We start from the raw sequence: 19586 nt of genomic DNA on the forward strand, positions 1-19586 counted from the left end.
TATTTTAAGCACTGTGGGGTTTGAGAATGACCACTCGTGGCCTCAGAGCCGACCCGCCAGCCTACGCAGGCTTTGCCACAGCTCATATGAGGGTCAGCTCACCCTCTGTCTCTCTGGGCACCAAAGCATGCAGACAAGACAATGACAGATACTCGCTACCTTGAAATTATACAGAAAAAAAAAAAAAAAGAATGGGGATGTCAATAATTACATCCTGAAGAAAAAGCACTGAAGGGTCCATCCCTTAAGATTCACAGGGTGTGCAGGGCACAGGTTCCTAGACTGGACTGTCTGGGGACAAAGGAAGCAGCACTCCACGGCAGGCCTTTCTCCTGGGATGGCATGGGGGAAGGAAGAGGAGGAGCCCTTTCTATAGCGGAGGGACTCCCTGCAATTCCGACGCCAAGTGTCCGCTCTGGGGTTGGAGCACCGCGGCATCACCAGAATGAGGCTGCGGTGAAGACGCTCAACCAAGAGCCACAGACCCTCCCAAGAGCAGTGGATAAGACAAAGACTGTTGCGACCTCAGGGGGTTGCTACGAGGGTCAAGTGGGGACACGAGCCCTCGCAGGGCTGCAGTAAGGAGTTACCGTCTCCATACCATACCGTGCTCATTGCATCAACAGAGGCTGCAGCTGCTGGGGAAATGGGTCCTTCCTGAGTTAGGATCTAAATCAGAGACAGGTGGCTCTCGATGGCGTTGTCAGAACGGGACTTTAGAAACAAAGCAGTTATGAAGCCTGTGGAAGGCACGAAGCGCTGTGCCAGGGACGGGGACGGTGGGGGGCGGTGGGGGGAGGTGGGGGGAGAGCGCACAGAGTGAGCGAGTGCGGCTCTGGGCCTCACGTGGCGCACCTGCTAGGAGACAAACATCTTTGTAAATAACACAGGGAGAATAGAGGCCAGCAGATGTGGACACAGCCGGCCTCGGTACCTCTATGCCATGGGGGCTCAGGACCAGTGACCCCACTGGAAAGCGCCACCCTGGTCTCTGTCTCCCCACTACTGACGATTCTGCAAACCACATAAGCACTTATTTTACCGGGTATGCATTATCTGGTCCATCTAGTCCTACAGACCACCTTACTCTCCCGTCCCCAAAGCCTCCACTACTATGGCATGGTTACCAACTTTGCAGCTGATCATAACACGGCAGAGGCTGGCGTGCAGAGCCACAGGGGCTCAGGCCGCGCCTCACTACCCACGCTGAGCTGTCCACGTGTACGTTAAAGAAAAATAAAGACTCAGGTAGCCAGTCACATTAGCCATGTTTCAAGTGCACGGAAGGCACGTGTGGCTGCTGACGACCAACTCAGTGCAGGTGGAAAACACTCCATCACCACAGAGAGCGCTTCAGGACAACACCGCTCTAGTGGTTAACGATGATTTCCATGTGGGGTGGGGAGGAGGGTGTAAAACTTATTCCTCCCACCCTTTTTTTTTTTTTGAGATGTAATCTCACTCTGTCACCCAGACTGGAGGGCAGTGGCATGATCTCGGCTCACTGCAACCTCCGCCTCCTGGGTTCAAGCAATTCTCCTGCCTCAGCCTCTCAAGTAGCTGGGATTACAGGCGTGCACCACCAGGCCTGGCTAATTTTTTTTTTTTTTTTTTGAGACGGAGTTTTGCTCTTGTTGCCCAGGCTGGAGTACAATGCTGTGATCTTGGCTTACCACGACCTCCGCCTCCTGGGTTCAAGCGACTCTCCTGCCTCAGCCTCCCGAGTAGCTGGGATTACAGATGCCCGCCACCACGCCCAGCTAATTTTGTATTTTTAGTAGAGATGGGGTTTCTTCATGTTGGTCAGGCTGGTCTCGAACTCCCAACCTCAGGTGATCCGCCCGCCTCAGTCTCCCAAAGTGCTGGGATTACAGGCGTGAGAAACCACGTCTGGACTTCTCCTTAAAAAACATCAATAATTAAGATTTTTACAGCCAAAGCATATTCATGTATTGCTTATAGAATTTAGAAAAATACACATAAGATTGGCATTTATGAAAGATCTGAAAGCATTTAACAATGCCCTCATGGGGATCTGGGGTGTGCCCATCCTCCGTCCGTCAGACGTCCTCCTGAAACCCGCGCGTGCACTCACCTTTGCTGTGTTTTCCTAAGGGCCTCTTGGGCAGCGACTCCTCTGTGGAATGTGCTGATGTGTGCAGGGCATTCTCCAAACTATTACTGACACTGCTGACAGGGGCCTCAGTTCTTGGAGTGATCTGAGGGAACAGAAACAGAATCATCTTATTTTCTCCCATGGAGTTAATAGGGGACAATTTTATTCGTTAATTAAGTCTTTCTTAATTACCCTGGTTTCCATTTTTCTACAAAACACGTATTACTATAATAATAAGCCTTCCCCAAGAAAGATGAAAATTTCACCTACTACTCTCCACTGAAAGTGCAAAAGAGCTCAGATAACTTGAGTCAAACACGGGAGCTTACGTCTTGTGGCTGGGGTTCATCGGGGTGCACAGAAACTATGGTAGCCAAAGAGGCCGGGCGCGGTGGCTCACGCCTGTTATCCCAGCACTTCAGGAGGCTGAGGCAGGTGGATCTCTTGAGCCCAGGAGTTCAAGACCAGCCTGGCCAACATGGTGAAACCCTATCTCTATTAAAAATACAAAAATTAGCCAGGCGTGATGGCAAGTGCCTGTAGTCCCAGCTACTCAGGAGGCTGACGTGGGAGGATCACTTGAACCCAGGAGGCAGGGGCTGCAGTGAGCCAAGATGGTGACACTACACTCCAGCCTGGGCAACAGAGTAAGACTCTATCTCCAAGGAAAAAAAAAAGAAACTATGTTAGCCAAGGTGGCATGAATTATACATTTTTACTTGAGGCAAACTTTTATTTTCATATTTCTTCAAATCAAATAGCTCCCTATAAAACAAATTACACAGCAGGACTTAACATTCTCCTTCTATAAATCTTAAATCATAAAATGCTTTAAAAACAACAGCAAAGAACAGAATACAACTGGGTCTATTTGGGGTACAGTTTGAAAAAGCATATCCTAAAATTACATCCCAATTCCATTTCTAGGAATTCACCATACCAAGTACTCACACGTGAGAAAATGACCTGATGGGGTGTGCCCACTGCAGGAGTGTCTGTGATAGGGAAAGCGGGGCACACCCTCAGTCCCCATCGACAGAGACCTGCTAAGCACAGACAGTGTACCTGCAGGTGACGGCCGCCCCCAAGCTGTGGGTGGGGGAGGCCCTCCTGACCACCAGTGCTCCCAACACACAACAAGCGCAGAAACAAGCCACGGGCTAGCCAGGCTCGTCCCACCCCTCCTGCTTCCTGGGTTCAGTGATGGTGTGAATGTGGAATAAGCCGGAAGGGGCCCAGAGGGGCGAGAGGAGGAGGGTAGCAATAACTTTCATTCCCCCCCCAATCAGTATTTTAAAATTTCACAGCCAAAACACCTTTATAACTTATAGGATTTAGAAGAATAAAAATGGCCAATGCTGTAACGTCTTTACAGTCTCAATGTATTTCAAAATTTCGGAGGATACGAGAGAGAGGAGTAAGATTTTAAAGTTCATCAAAAGAGCTGATAAGCAATGCTGCATTCACAGTATGGGAAAGTACACGGCACAAGCAGCCTGGAAAATGGCCTGACCTCTCCAGCCTCCGCTTGTTCTTTCATCTCATACCTGGACGGTAGGTGGCAGTTGACCAAAACATCCCCTAAGTTCACTCACAAGCACAGATCCCAGCACTCGCTGTGCAGAGGGCTGGCCAGGTAGGCGTGGCCTCGACCTCAGACAGGATGAAAGTGGAGGCGGAAGCTGGAGTTGGGAGGAAAGGGTGGAGACTGCCGCCACTCCGGCAGGACCAGCACCTGCTGTATCCCACAGACAGCAAGCCACAGGGGCCACACCCAAGTCCATAGCGAGATCCTCTGCTCCCAGCTCTGTCAAAGCCCCTGCCCCCCAGCAAGAAGCCCTCCTGGGCTGTTCATGCAGGGAGAGGGACTAACAGATCCCACGCGGCTCAACAGATGCCTTCCAAGAAAAGCAACTCGTCACAGGGCTACATAATTGGGAAGTTTATGTAACTCGAGAAAATAAGGCCGGGCGCAGCAGCTCATGGCTATAATCCCAGCACTTTGGGAGGCTGAGGCAGGAGGACTGCTTGAAACTGAGTTTGATACTGGCCTGGGTAACAGCGAGACCCTGTCTCTACTTAAATTTTTAAAAAAGTGAAAAAAAAAAAAAAAAGTCTTAGCCATGCAGCAACTCCTCCAGAAAGTCAATTCTTTGGATAACATTAATAACATGTTATCAAGAAAATAAAATTTTTTGAATTTCTTATATTTGTAATTTAAATTGGGTGATTTCCTTCCAATTTAACAAAGTCTCTTTCATTATTCTATGGTTAGAGAACCCAGAAATGAACTCCTTTCCCATTAAACAAGATAATAGAACAGATACAAGTATGATACAAATCTTACACAAGGAGATTTTTAGTTCCAAACAGTACATATTACTTTGCAAGACAACTCAGGAGGTTAACACGTTAACTGTACAAGAAACACAGCCAAGGCCGGGTGCAGTGGCTCACACCTGTAATCCCAGCACTTTGGGAGGCCGAGGCAGGTGGATCACGAGGTCGGGAGATCAAGACCATCCTGGCTAACACGGTGAAACCCCGTCTCTACTAAAAATACAAAAAATTAGCCAGGCGTGGTGGTGGGTGCCTGTAGTCCCAGCTACTCAGGAGGCTGAGGCAGGAAAATGGTGTGAACCCGGAAGGTGGAGCTTGCAGTTAGCCAAGATCGCGCCACAGCACTCCAGCCTGGGCGAGAGACTCTATCTCACAAAAAAAAAAAAAAAAGAAAAAAGAAAAAAGAAAAAAAACAAACACGGCCGAGGCCAGGCTTAGTGGCTCACGCCTGTAATCTCAGCACTTTGGGAGGCCGAGGCAGGCAGATCACCTGAGGTCAGGAGTTTGAGACCAGCCTGACCAACATGGTGAAACCCGTCTCTACTAAAAATACAAAATTCGCCAGGCATGGTAGCACATGCCTGTAATCTCAGCTACTGGGGAGGCTGAAGCAGGAGAATCGCTGGAACCCGGGAGTTGGAGGTTGCAGGGAGCCGAGATTGCGCCACTGCACTCCAGCCTGGGCAACAAGAGTGAAACTCTGTCTCAGAGAAAAAGAAAAAGAAAAAAGAAACACAGCTAGGTGCAGTGATTCACACCTGTAACTCCAGCACTTTGGGAGGCCAAAGCAGGAGGATCACTTGAGGCCACGAGTTCAAGGTCAGCCTAGGCAACATATTGAGACCCCCATCTCTACAAAAACACAAAAATTAGCTGGGTGTCGTGGCCTGTGCCTGCAGTCCCAGCTACTTGGGAGGCTAAGGTGGGAGCATCGCTTGAGCCCAGGAGTTTGAAGCTGCAGTGAGGTATGATCGCACCACTGCACTCCAGCCTGGGCGATAGCGAGACCCTGTCTCAAGAAAACAAAAGAAATATAACCACAGCAGAGCCCATTCGATGTGGCCTGATGCATGAACCTCCACATTCTCTTAGCTACTTTGGTACATATTCTAAGTCCTGATTCTAAGAAGAGAAAGTGAGCTGCCTTTTCTCTTTTTTAAGAGACAGAGTCTCAGCTGGGCGCAGTGGCTCATGTCTGTAATCCCAGCACTCTGGGAGGCCGAGGCGGACAGATCACCTGAGGTCAGGAGTTCGAGACCAGCCTGGCCAACATGGTGAATGAAACCTCGTCTCTACTAAAAATACAAAAATTAGCCAGGTGTGGTGGCGGGCACCTGTAATCCCAGCTACTCGGGAGGCTGAGGGAGGAGGATCGCTTGAACCCGGGAGGTGGAGGCTGCAGTGAGCTGAAATTACACCATATTCCACTCCAGCCTGGGTGACAGAGTAAGACTCCGTCTCAGGAGAAAAAAAAACAAAAAACAAAAAAAACAGAGTCTCTTCTGTCACTCCGGCTGGAATGCAGTGGCACAATCATAACTCACTGCAGCCTCGACCTCCTGGGCTCAAGTGATCCTTCCACCTGAGCCTCCTGAGTAACTGGGACCACAGGTGCACACCAGCACGCACAGCTCAGAGTGAGCTGTCTTGACAGCCAGCACCAGCAGTTCCAACTTTGCTGGTAGTGGCAAACCTTCCTTCCCCAAAAAGAAACACGTGTGATCAGTGCGTTCTCCCACACACACGCCGCCTGCCCACCCTAAAACACTCCAAAGAGACACAAAGGAAAGCCAGCCTCCCAACTCTCAGCCTGCTAGGGGAGGAAGGGGAGAGGAGGGCTGAGCAGGGGAAAACACAGCCTTGGAGAGAAGGAGAGCAGTACTGATTAGTGCTTCTCGGCCTCGACAGCACACTGGAACACCAAGGCCCTGAGAAAACCACATCCCACACTCCCCACCAAAATCAGAGTTTCTGGAAACGGGGCTTCTTTTGTTTTGTGCCTGAAGCTTCTCTGGTGATTCTAATTTGCGGCTAGGCTGAGAACCAACCACGACCCCAAGTCCAGGTTTTATACTGCACCCATCATCCGGTCCATTCCCGGCAAGGACAAAGAGGAGACCCAGAGAAAACAGGAAGTCTTTTCCCCACGCAGACAGGAAGAGCTAAAGGCTGTAGGTCTGTCTGCCACAACCACAAGTGGAAGGGGAAAGCCCGTGAGCCACCCTAGCAAAACACACACTGCATCTGACATCAAGACAGGAAGGAAAACTTTTTAGAATGGCAACTGCTGGAAAAGAAAGACCTGTTTTCCTCCGTATATTTTCCCAAGGAATTTCTTCTTAGTTTTCCACATGTTCACTTTTTCCAACCAAGCCTTTATCGTAACTTTGTTCCTTTGTTTACATTGAAAGCTGTCTTCACTTGTGTTTCCCAGAAATGCTGTTTTGGGGTTATTTTTGGTGAAGTTAGTTTGCTCCACGTGACCTACGTTCCACTCAAGTGCTCTCTGACTCAGGCTCACCCGCAGGACTCGTCATCTGGCCTGATGTGCACGAGAGGGAAGACTGACCGGCTCCAAAGGCTGCCTTCTGCTACTGCTAGGAAGGCAACCATAAGCTGCTCTCTTCCTCTCCACAGCCAGCCTCTTCCCACAACCCACAAAGACCCTCTGCCTGGCCCCTGCAACCTGGCATCCAGTCCTCCCCCAGCTCTTCACTCCATGCACTGCTGCCCTGGGCACAGCAGTCACATCTGCCTGGGGCCCTCGCCCTGGCTGTCCCCTCTGCCTGGAAGCGCCCCTGTGCCTTCCCATCTATACTCAAACGTCCTTCTTAGCAAGACTTCTCAATGCTCAGCAAGGCAGCTGTGTTTTTGGTTTGCTTTGTTCACTGCTGTTCCTTTTGCACTTCGAACTGGGCCTGGCATGAAGCAGGCCGTTAATAAGGATCTGTAAAATACATCATGATATCACCAAATTTTAATGAAATTCAGAATCAAACGAAAAGCACTTCTATTTCAAACAAAAACTTCTGCAATCTACATTATGTAACAGACAATCAGATTGTTCCACCAGATCTACAAAGCGCTAACCCAGGAATGAAATATGACTCTGAAGCAAGCTACTGGTAGTCACGGGGCACACACGCCCCTGGGGCTCTTCCAGGAAAGCTGACTGAGGTTCCACAGTGGCCGCACATCTAGGGGCACCTGGACTTGGGCAGCCCGCCTCTGGCTCTTATGCAATCAACCTTCTTACTGTTACAGTTTAAAGAGACGAGGCCTCTGCTTCCAAACTTTAATGTGCAAAATGCCTCCGGATCTGGCTGAAACGCAGGTTTGATTCATGAGGTCCGGGGTGGGCCTGAGAATCTTGCATTTCTAACCAGCTCCCACATGATAACGATGCTGCATGAATATTTCAAAGTAAATCTTCACCATGATCAAAACAGTCAAAAGCTCGACAGCCTCCTCTTATTTTTTTATTTAAAAAAATAAACGGAGCCAGGGTCTCACCATGTTACCCAGGCTGATCTCAAACTCCTGGGCTCAAGCCATCCTCCCGCCTTAGCTGGGATTACAGGCGTGAGCCACCGAGCCCGGTCTCCGCAACGTCCCTTTAGATGGGATGGAAAAGGGAATCCCCGCACTGCGCAATTAGACCAGAGGGAATCAAAGGCCCTTCCAGGCAAGGGTGAGGAGCTACGCCTGCAGAAGAGCTGACGCTGGCTGCAGCTTGTGACCCCTGCTAACTACCCCCCGCCTGAGGTATTTACGCTTTTTTTAAAAAAAGGTTTGTCCTCACTTCATGCCGCCTGGCAGAAAAAACCCAGCACCACACGGGCTACTTTCAGCTCTGTGCTTACAACCCACTTTAATATTCACGGACCTGACCATAACTTTTAGAAGAGAATTAATTTCTAAAAATCTATTTCCTGAAAGCTCCTCCAAAGACATCCAAGTGGGACGTGCAGACGCAGTCAGATGGAAGCACAGCCCCCCAACACTGACGGCAGCCTGGGTCTGCAGAAGACTCGCTGCACCCCACTGGTGGGCATTTGAAAACTGCTCAGAAAAACGGCAGTGAGCTTTTAGAGCAGGGTTTTAACCTTTTCTTTGTGCCAGCGACCTCTCTGGCAGTTCGATGACACCTACTGAGCCCTTCTAAGAAACATATTTTAAATGCATAAAATACACAGGACTGCAAACAAAGCCAATTATATTGAAAACCGTCATCTAAGTATTAGAAGACGGATGGCCTTCCCGAACAGAGTCGGTGGGTCTCAGCTCACTTCACAGGAGCGCTGAGCATGAAGGAGACTTGAAGACGCTTTCTACAACTGTGCAATCAAAGTATCTGTGACTGCATCTGTGACCAAGTCACAGGTACTGTTCGTATGCCTGTGGATTCCTGCCTGCTTCCATAAAGGCAGGGAATGCTCAATTCCCAGTTAGAGGCTGGAGAAAGTGAAGTTGTGATGGCTTCCACTCTCCATGGCTAGGAGCCCCTACTGGGACAGTCACATCTAACCGTGCCCACCAGAGGGGCAGCCTGCCACTGCCCTCCTCACCTTGTTTCTTTACAAATACGGACCTGAACAGTATTCACATCAGCATGCCACATAAAAACAAGCCCTGGAAAAGCCTCACAGTCACTTTGGAGGTCAGGTGTTTTTCATGGAAAAAAAAAAAAATTGTGGTTTGTTTTTTTTTTTTACTAAAGAGACAGGGTCTCGCTATGTTGCCCCATCTGATCTCTAACTCCTGGCCTCAAAAGTGCTCCTCCACCAGATCAGACCTGTTGATAGACGAAAACTGTCTGCTTTCTCCTGTGGCGGGAGAAGACGATTCTTCCTTTTAAAAGGAAACTCGAATGAGGACTGCAAGCCTCTCATTTTACCGGACACTAAACCCAAAATTAAGGATAATGGAGATCTGGTTTTTATCAAGCCCCAATAATGTAACACTGCCCCAAGCGAAAACAGAAAAAGATTTCATCGAACTCTGCACCCCTGGGGTAATTAAACAAGAGAAACTGGGCACAGTTTACTGTCAGGCAAGCTTTCCTGGAGCAAATATGATTGGTAATAAAATGTCTGCCATTTCTGTTCACGGTGTGAGTAACTCTGGAGGACAGATGTACCATTATGACATGAATACAGCATCCCTTTCTCAACAGTAGGATCAGAAGCCTATTTTTAATGTCATCCCACCAATTCCCGTTGGTTCTGAAAACTGGAATAGGTGTCAAGGATCTGGAGATGACAACCTGACTTCCTTGGGGGACTCTGAATTTCCCTCGTCGAACGGTTTCTTTTTCTTTTTCTTTTTTTTTTTTTTTTTTTGAGATGGAGTCTCGCTCTGTCGCCCAGGCTGGAGTGCAGTGATGCGATCTTGGCTCACTGCAAGCTCCGCCTCCCGGGTTCACGCCATTCTCCTGCCTCAGCTTCTCGAGTAGCTGGGACTACAGGCGCGCACCACCACGCCCGGCTAATTTTTTGTATTTTTAGTAGAGACGGGGTTTCACCGTGTTAGCCAGGATAGTTTCGATCTCCTGACCTCGTGGTCCGCCCGCCTCAGCCTCCCAAAGTGCTGGGATTACAGGTGTGAGCCACTGCGCTCGGCCCCCAAAGTGCTGGGATTACAGGCGTGAGCCACTGCGCTCGGCTCCCAAAGTACTGGGATTACAAGCGTGAGCCACCGCGCCTGGCCCAACGGTTTTTTCTAATGGCTATTTCAAGGTAAGATTCTGTCTCTTAAGAATGGTACATTTAAGATAGATTAATAGATGTAAATCTTCATTTATTTATATGTGTTCTCTAAAGATTCATGTGTTTTTTTATATGAAGAAGTTTAAGTGGCCTTTTGAAAGTAGGAAGGGTAGACGTACAGATGGTGACATCTGTACGTAGCCATTTCAGGTTTCTTCCTTAAATAGTGGTATTCAGCATCCCACTGGCCAATGGTGAGGATTTTATTTAACATTTTAAAAATAATATTGCTCATTAAGAGATATCTTAAGGAAAAATTACATAAATTCAGGAGAGTATGTGTCATCATATTGTGTTGTGCATGTTCATTCAGCTGTTTTAGAATATGTTCTTCTATTACAATAAATGATACCCTTAATTACACAGTCAAAAAAAAAAAAGTGGTCCTACACTTCAGCCTCCAGAGAAGCTGGGACTACAGGAGGCGCATGCCACCATGCCAGGCTTAACCTACAAACAGTTCCTTATCATCTACTGCCTCAGGTTCAAACCCCTTCCCCCGTTTTTTAGCACACTGTTAGATATTTTCCTAACTTAACTTATAAAAGTCTTATTATTCCCTAACCTAGTGGTTCTCAACTGGGGGCAATTTTGTCCCCAGGGGACATCTGGCCACAGCTGAAAACATTTTCTGTGAACTGGGGTGGGGATTCTCGTGGCATGCAGCCAATGGAGACCAGCGATGCTGTTAAACATCCTGCAGAGCCCAGGACAGCTCCAAAGCAAGGAAGTACCTGCCCCCAGGCCTCAGGAGTGCCAAGGCTGAGAGGCCCTCCCTGATACAGTTTATTTTCCCTAATATTGAGTACTGCGTCTGCATGTGGAATACCTGGGAGCTGGCAAACCATGCAGGCTGAGAAAGCCAGGTCTAGACATCTTTAAAAAGAATACGGTCAGTTTAAAAAGCCAGGTGCCAATGGAATGCCTACGATGTCAAGACACATTGTGAGAGAACATGGAGAATAAAAGAACGAAAAGTACTAGCATTTTTGTCTGTTTTTTTGGAGACATGGTCTATGTTGCCCAGGCTGGTCTCAAATTGCCAGGCTCAAGTCATCCTCCTGCCTCAGCCTCCCGAGTAGCTGGGACCACAGGCGTGAGACAATGCACCCGGCTATAACCACCTTTTGTACAGTTCTTCCCAAGTATCCATTATGCAGCCATATGAGATCATCCATCTGATCCCTGCAGTACGTGACGTACACAGATCAAATTATCTCCATGTTAAAAACGAGAAAAACTGAATGTCAGTTCCTAAATGCCTTCCCCAAGGTCATCTGGCCAGTAGGGAGCAGAATCAAGTGCAGACTTTAGGACCTGTAACTACAGAGGTCTGTGATTTGTGCAGATTAAATCCAAGGAGGCGAGCGGAGCACAGCGGTCAGGAGCCGTCTCGGCGGCCAGTGCTGGGTCCACACAGGGCAGCCCCTGTTTCGTCCACTATGGGATGGAAATAATGGCACCTACCTAAGGCTTTTGTGAGAATTCAGTAAAATGCATTTCTAGTACTGTGAACTGGAAAAATGTTAGCATTCAAAATGTTAGTTGCTGTTATTATTGTGGTGCTTGCGGTGTGGCTGGAGGACAATTAAATTGCTTCAGTGCTGTCACAGAGACTCGGAGGTCTGGGAGGATCCAGGAGGGGCATCGGGAACTGGGCCTCCCGGAAGGCAGGGCTCCCTGTGTCTGCAGCATCTGCTGCACCCCTGTGGGCAGCACACCCCCAGAAGCACTGGGGATGAGGACAGAGCCACCCACAGCCACCCCAGCTCCGTGTTCCCTGCACTGGGGGCCAGGGCCTATCTTCTCAAGTAGAGACTTTACCACGACATGTGATTGTCTGTTCTAAAACCAGTGCACTTGCCAGGCACAGTGGCTCACGCCTGCAATCCCAGCACTTTGGGGTGCTGAGGCAGGAGGATCGCTTGAGCCCAGTAGTTCAAAACCAGCCTGGGGCCAGGAGCAGTGGTTCACACCTGTAATCCCAGCACTTTGGGAGACTTAGGCGGGTGGAACTCCTGAGGTCAGGAGTTCAAGACCAGCCTGGGCAACATAGTGAGACCACATCTCTACCACAATTTAGAAATTACCCGGGTGTGGTGGTGTGTGCCTGTACCTAGCGGCTCAGGAGGCTGAGGTGGGGGGATCACTTGAACCTGGGAAGTTGAGGCTGCAATGAGCTATGATTACATCACCGCACTCCAACCTGGGAGACAGCACGAGACCCCAACTCAAATAAATAAATAAATAATGAAAACAAGCACATGACAGCTTGAATAATTATTTAATTACTTGGACTACAGTTAAAATGTTCTCAGGAGTCAAATGCTCATAAAGCTTCAGGGGGGTGGCCTCGTCCTCAGCTGAGTGTAAACTGGGGCCACTGTCTGGACAGCAACGAGGCAGGATGTGATAAACTTTTTTTCCATCTGTAGCTTTTCACCCACTAATCCCACTGGGAGGAGTCTGCTGTTAGGATACAGTCAATCAGCGATGTAGTCAAAGGTTTGTGTGTAAGGAGATTTATCTCAGCTTGAGCAAAAAGAAAAACAAACAACATAAACATCCCAGCAACAGATTACTATTGAAATAGGTCGCTAAATGTGTATGTCCAGATGACTGAATATTATGCAGTCTTAAAAGGCATGCAGGATGCTCACAGATAATGTGAAAATGGGCAGAACGTACATCAGTTGTGTGCAAACAGGCACTGAGAAAAGACAAAGGTACACCGAAATATTAATAGCATTTATCTCTGGGTAATTTTCATTTTATTTTTCTGTTTTCCAATTTTTCTGTGAGGAACAATCACTACTTTTAGAATTTAAAAAAGTTACAGATATTAAGTCTAAATATAAATACCTCCCTACAAGATGTGAATGATATGAAAAGTATAGAAAAAGCAAGCTTCTAAAACCATAACCACACTTTCCTTTCACACATATCTCGAGGGCCGGGCACATCAGGGGTTAACATGAACTCCAAAGTGTCTACCCCCACAAACAAAATACAGTAGACATGACTATGAAAAAATAGTGTTTTCAATTTGTTTTCCAATTAGCCTACCTCTATACAGGAAGGAGTAACGTCTGTTAAATACTTTTAAGTTAACGTAAAAAACATAAAACATAAAAACAAAATAGATTTGTAAGCATTTTGCTAAAATAGTCATTACGTGTCTCTAAAAACCAGAACAAGAAGACAGACAGTTTAAGAGTGAAAGCTATTTGCTGACTTAGGCCAAGTGAAAGCCAACGCTAACCAAAAAAACATTTTCCATGTAAAAACATTCCTTTTAATATTTCTTAACCTAGAGCTCTACTCATTAAAAAGAGAAAGAGAGAAAAAAGATTACTGCTTAAAATCTCAGCAAAGGGAACCCAGTACTTAACTAGACAAGCTCCCAGAGTGACCAGATGCAAATCTCTTTCACAAATAGCCACAAGGCAGCACAGCCTCCTCTAGGAACACCGGCCCCAACTGCCCATCCGCGGGGGCTTCCAGACCTCCAGGTGCCAAGACATCCCACCAGGGGCCATCCACATGGGACCTCTGGGGTAGGACTTCCCTACAGTCAGCCTCCAACACACCCAGAATCCCTGTTCCAGACACTGCCTGTAGAAACAGAGGGAGTCTGAAGTCGAGAGCCCTAAGTAGGCTAAAGGCATACTTCCTAGTCCTGTAATCCCACAAAACAGGGTTCAAAGGGCATCTTAACAGATGTATTGACTTCAGAGAGAACACCAGCATCTTGCTTGTACTCATGAGCAACAACTCATTTCTGCCTTCCTAGCCCCTCCTTGCCCTCCTGTCCAGCAGCGACCTACTCACCACTAGGGTCGGAGACTGGCAATGGCGCTGACCTTCACTGCTGACCAGGCTCTGACCACTGCTGTCTTCCAGTGCTTCTGAGCAACTACTACCCTCCACTAAAAAAAACAACTTTATGCAACAGGAGAGAAAATGCTTGCACAGACAAGTGCAAGTGTCAATAAAACTGGGCTAGGGGTAGGGGGTGGAACTGAAGTAAGAGGAATAGACATAATAGTGAAAGTGTCAACTTCCTGTAGTGATGCCAAATGCCAGCCCTAGAGTCAGACCCTCGGGAGGGCCGGCCCCCATCACTAGCCGTGCGACGCAAGTGATGTGACATTTCCAAGCCTATGTCCCTATCTGTAAAGTGGGGACAGCCACCATATTGACTTCCGAGGGTTGGTGCAAGGATTGAAGTAGCCAGTCCACCAAGCGTGGCTCTCAGGATGGAGCCTGGCAAACAGCAAGCGCCCATTCCACAGCCACAGGGATCCAGGCTGGCACCGTGCACCAAGGCACGCATGCAAAGCCTCTCCCTCACAGCTTCCCTCTCAACACGGCCCCACAGAGCAGACCACCAGCAGCACCGCTGTGGCGCGGGCCGGGTGGGGGAGAAACCAATCAGAGGCTGCTCGAAAAAGGTACAACGTCAGCACTTACGAGCAACAGGTGACAGCGAGGGAACACACAGAAGCAACACTGACAGGACATGGCCACATGGGAACCAACAACCCAATCTCAACAATCTCTGAAGACGACACCATCAGAAAGTAAAGCAATACGGCCACCATGATGGTCCCTTCCCCCTCAAGAGAAATGCACTTTTTATGTTTTATCTTTGAGATAGGGGCTCGCTCTGTTGCCCAGGCTGGAGTGCAGCAGCACAATCACAGCTCAGTGCAATCTCCCACCTCAGCCTCCTGAGTAGCTGGGACTACAGGCGTGTACCACAGCGCCCGGCTAATTGTTTTTATTTTTTGTACAGATGGGGGTCTCCCTATGTTGCCCAGGCTGGTCTTGCACTACTGGCCTTAAGAGATCCTCCCAACTCAGCCTCCCAAAAGTGGTGAGTGGGATTACAGGCATGAACCACTGCACCCAGCGTAAGAAAAAATTTAAATGATGTGACACTCGTAATGTTAGCAACAGTGAGCTGCAACAGCTTCACGGGCAGAGGCTGCAGCCAGCACCCTCTCCATTGCAGGCATAGATGCAATCTAACTCCACTGATGCCACATCCAAGAGGATGGCAGATGAGACATTCCCTGAGGTTATCTTTATCTTCAGGACTTTTTTTTTTTTTTGGAGATGGAGTTTCGCTCTTGTTCCCCAGGCTGGAGTGCAACGGTACGATCTCAGCTCACTGCAACCTCCGCCTCCTGGGTTCAAGCGATTCTCCTGTCTCAGCCTCCCGAGTAGCTGGGATAACAGGCAGGCGCCACCACACCCAGCTAATTTTTGTATTATTACCAGAAACAGGGTTCCACCATGTTGGCCAGGCTGGTCTCAAATTCCGACCTTAGGTGATCCACCTGCCTTGGCCTCCCAAAGTGCTGGGATTACAGGCGTGAGCCACCGTGCCCCGCCCATCTTCAGGACTTTTGACGTTAAGTACATAATACATACAATATTGTTACTGTGAATATTTGGCCAGAAATATGCTTAAATACTGGGGTTTTCTTAGAGAAGCTGGCTAAATGTCTAATCACAATAACTAAACTGCGCTATAATGACCATTTTGGTTCCCACTATAATATTCAACTCCCTGAGATGGACCATTCAAAGCAGTGAGCACGTTCAAGTGGCTGCTTTATAGCCCTTTGGGAATACGAGCCACAGTATAGGTTCGGTTTCAGAACACTTAGGCATCTAGGATGGGAAAGAACAGGACTTGAAGAGGCCAGGAGCGAGAAACCCCTGGTTGAAAACAAGAGTGCATCCAAGGTCCAGAAAGTGTCAGTAAAATCGGCTAGCAGGCTTTGTTTCTGCAGGCACCACAAACTCTATTCCAGGAGTCTTCTTGGGACACCCTATTATGAACAAGGCATCGCTGCTTCAGAGCCAGGGACCCCATCTCTTACTGTCAGCCATGCAACAAAAGATCACACCAGAAAGGGTTCACCTGGATTGATCACAGAAGACATTTAGGCCAAAAAGTTTCAGATTTACCTCCCACTGCAGCTATGACCAGACCCTCATCCCCTAGGCACCTGGTATCTGCCCAACTGAACTTCACACCTACAGGTGAAGCCTAGCCCAGGCCTGCTTCTCTGGCAAGTTCACCACACGCCTGACTCTCCTTCCCGTGGCTGACCACCACCAGGGGCTAGAGCATGTAGACAACCATTCCACTGACATCCTCCAAATGGACCCATGAACTTCAAGGCACTGGGCCATCCTAGCCTTCTCTCCGCACAGCACCTCATCCTTTTAACAGCACATGTTCCAGTTAGTATAAAACCCCCCTTCACAGCCTCCTTTCCTCAGGGAGAATGAATTCTTCCTAGAACACATGGTTCGTATTTATTTCTGCAACCCCTGGAGTATATAAAGCAGGTGGTTCTACTTTCAGTAATGGCTGAGACGTTGGACCAATCCTCTTGCAGATAACTATCAACTCTGGACAAAGCATAAAAAAACAAACTGAACAGGACCAAGACAAGCAGAAACTGGAGGGAGCCTGTGCCCAGAGCGAGCTGAGCACTGCATGGGTTTCTTGTCCTGGGGCAGAACCTGGTCCTCATCAGAGAAGGCGGGCAGCTAAAGCTCAGAGAGAACCCCACAGTCTCACCTGAAAAACCAGAGAGGGGAATTCTGGTAGATGATCGCAGCTGGAATGCGACAGGGGAAACCCTGGAAGGGAGAGCACCCTGGGAGGGGACAGCACGCTCTGCACATCAACTCTGTGTGAGCCCTGAAACAGGCAGGCACAGGGCAGGTCCAGGACAGCAAGGTCACACTACAGCAACTGAGCAGAGATATTAACTGCTGATAACACAGGAAGAGTATCTGGAGTTTGAGTCCAGCCAAACTGACTGCCTGCTAAAACAAAGCATCATCAATCTTCAGGAGGATAGAACGAAGTCCAGAGTTTCTACAACAGATCGCTCACGAAATCCAAGAAGCAATCCACAATTACTAGACACCGAAAGAAACAAAAATATAACCTGTACAAAGAGGAAAGAGTTAGCTCTGGAGACCAGGCACAGGACACACCCATGCTGCCAGCACAGGCAGGACTCAGTAGCCCTTACAACGGGGCTCAGGAACAGAATGGCAAAGGGACTTAGGCTGGACAAGCCAAGCGGGTCTCAAGAGAGAAACAGAACATTTCTCAAAAAATGGAAATTCCAGGGCCAGGTGCAGTGGCTCACGCCTGTAATCTCAGCACTTAGGGAGGCCAAGGCAGGCGGATCACCCGAGGTCAGAAGTTTGAGACTAGCCTGGCCAACATGGCAAAACCCTGTCTCTACAAAAAAATACAAAAATTACCTGAGTGTGGTGGTGGGCGCCTGTAATCCCAGCTACTCGGGAGGTTGAAACAGGAGAATCGCTTGAACCCAGGAGTCGGAGGTCGCAGTGAGCCGAGAGTGTGCCACTGTACTCCAGCCTGGGTGGCAGAGCAAGACTCTGTCTTAAAAAAAAAAAAAAAGGAAATTCCAGAACTAAAAAATGCTATTTCTAAACGAAGAAAAATCCTGTGGACGAGCTTTAACAGCAGACTGGAGATAACAGAAGACTCAGTGAATCTGAAGATGGATCAATAAAAAGTATCCAACCCAAAGAACAGAGAGAGAAAAAAGATCTGAAAGGAAAACAATCGAACAAAGCTTCAGGGACAATATCACACAGTTTAACATACCTAGAGCTGGAGTCCCATAAGGAGAGAGAGATTGAGGCAGAAAAACATTTTGGAGAAATTATGGCTGAAAATTTCCCACAGTTGGCAGAAGGCGTAAATTTACAGATCCAGTAAGTTCAGGACACCAAATAAGATAAATTCAATAAAACACTTGGACACATCACAGTCAGGCTGCTCAAATACCAAAGACAGTCCATCTTAAAGCCAGCTGGAGAAAAACAACTTGTGAGCACAGGGGAGCAGCCAACAGCAGAGCCCTGGAGGAGAGACACGGTCTCGACTTCTCTCAAAGTCCCAGTAGAAGAAAGCTGCCAACAAAGGACCTCACATCCAGTGCAAACATCGTTCAATAGTACGGGTGAAAGCAAAACATGTTCTGATAAAAGAAAACTAAGAGCCTTTCTTGCCAGCACACCTACACTCCCGAAAATACTAAAGTGAGTTTGCCAGACTGAAAGGATATGGTAACAAACTGGATCAGTAAGGAATGAAAAGCACCAAAATGGTAAATAGACCTGGTTCCACTTAGGGGTTGGGGGAAAAAAGGTAAATATGTGAGTATATATAAAAGACAATATTTTCCTTGTAATTTTTTTAAAGGTACATTCATACTGAAGCAAACAACAATACTATATATATTGTGATGTCTATAGCACAGATGTAACATGTACACTTGCCACAGCAAGGACCGGGAAGGCACCTGGTTGCAAGACAGTGACCAGCTTCTTACACTGCACAAGGCGGCGTACAGTATTAACTCTAAGCAGACTGTGTAAAGTTCAGTATCTACAGTGTCATCTCTAGACCAGCCACTAAAATCATGCAACAAAGGAAGCCAACAGATAAAATGGAATTCCATGAATCTGCTTAAATGAAGTTTTAGAAATGGCAAAACTAATCAATGGTGGAAAAGAAACAGAACAGAGGGAGAAAGAGTTTTTAAGGCCTGGGGGTGGGGGGTGGGAGAAGGTGGAAACTGACTGGAAAATGGCGGGAGGGAATTCTCTGGGCTGACAGTCATACCGCACAAACCCGCATCAAGGCTTACTGCTTCTGTCAAAACTGAAGTGGTGGCCGGGCGCGGTGGCTCATGCCTGTAATCCCAGCACTTTGGAAGGCTGAGGAGGGCAGATCACAAGGTCAGGAGTTTGAGACCAGCCTGACCAACACGGTGAAACCTTGTCTCTAATAAAAATACAAAAATTAGCCGGGCATGGTGGTGCGTGCCTGTAATCCCAGCTACTCAGGAGGCTGAGGCGGGAGAATTGCTTGAACCCAGGAGGCAGAGGTTGTAGTGAGCCAAGATCGCTACATCGCACTTTAGCCTGACAGAGAGAGACTCAGTCTCAAAAAAAAAAAAAAAAAAAAAAAAAAAACCAAAAGAAATTGAAGTGGTGAAAATACTCAGATGACACACTTAAAATATGTGCATTTCGCTAAATGTAGGTTTTACCTTTAAATGAGAAGAAAAAAAGGAACCCCAACAAAATATTAGACTGCGGTACTGAGGACTATCAGTTACATACTCTGTGCTGAATGAATAAAAACGAGCCACTGGGGCGAAGGCAGGGAGAGGAGCTTTGTCACCAAGACCATGGATCTCACCCAGGGCCGGTCGCGCACATGGGGCAGCCCCAGGCATCAGCAGAGCTGGCAGAAGCCGGGGATGAGGTCACACTCCCTACTT

The 19586-nt window shown here is 48.1% G+C and overlaps 1 protein-coding gene across 2 annotated transcripts in view; it reads right to left on the minus strand.

Annotated features, from left to right (window-relative positions):
- ZCCHC14 (zinc finger CCHC-type containing 14) overlaps positions 1-19586 on the minus strand; it is an 85865-nt gene that overhangs the window by 51399 nt on the left and 14880 nt on the right. For both annotated transcript variants that reach the window (XM_031002742.3, XM_031002741.3), the window contains exon 2: positions 2096-2219. In XM_031002742.3, coding sequence (XP_030858602.1) covers positions 2096-2219 — 124 coding nt within the window. The remainder of the gene's footprint in view (positions 1-2095; positions 2220-19586) is intronic.

Source organism: Gorilla gorilla, chromosome 18 (assembly GCF_029281585.2).
Source record: "Gorilla gorilla gorilla isolate KB3781 chromosome 18, NHGRI_mGorGor1-v2.1_pri, whole genome shotgun sequence".
Classification (NCBI taxonomy): Eukaryota; Metazoa; Chordata; class Mammalia; order Primates; family Hominidae; genus Gorilla; species Gorilla gorilla.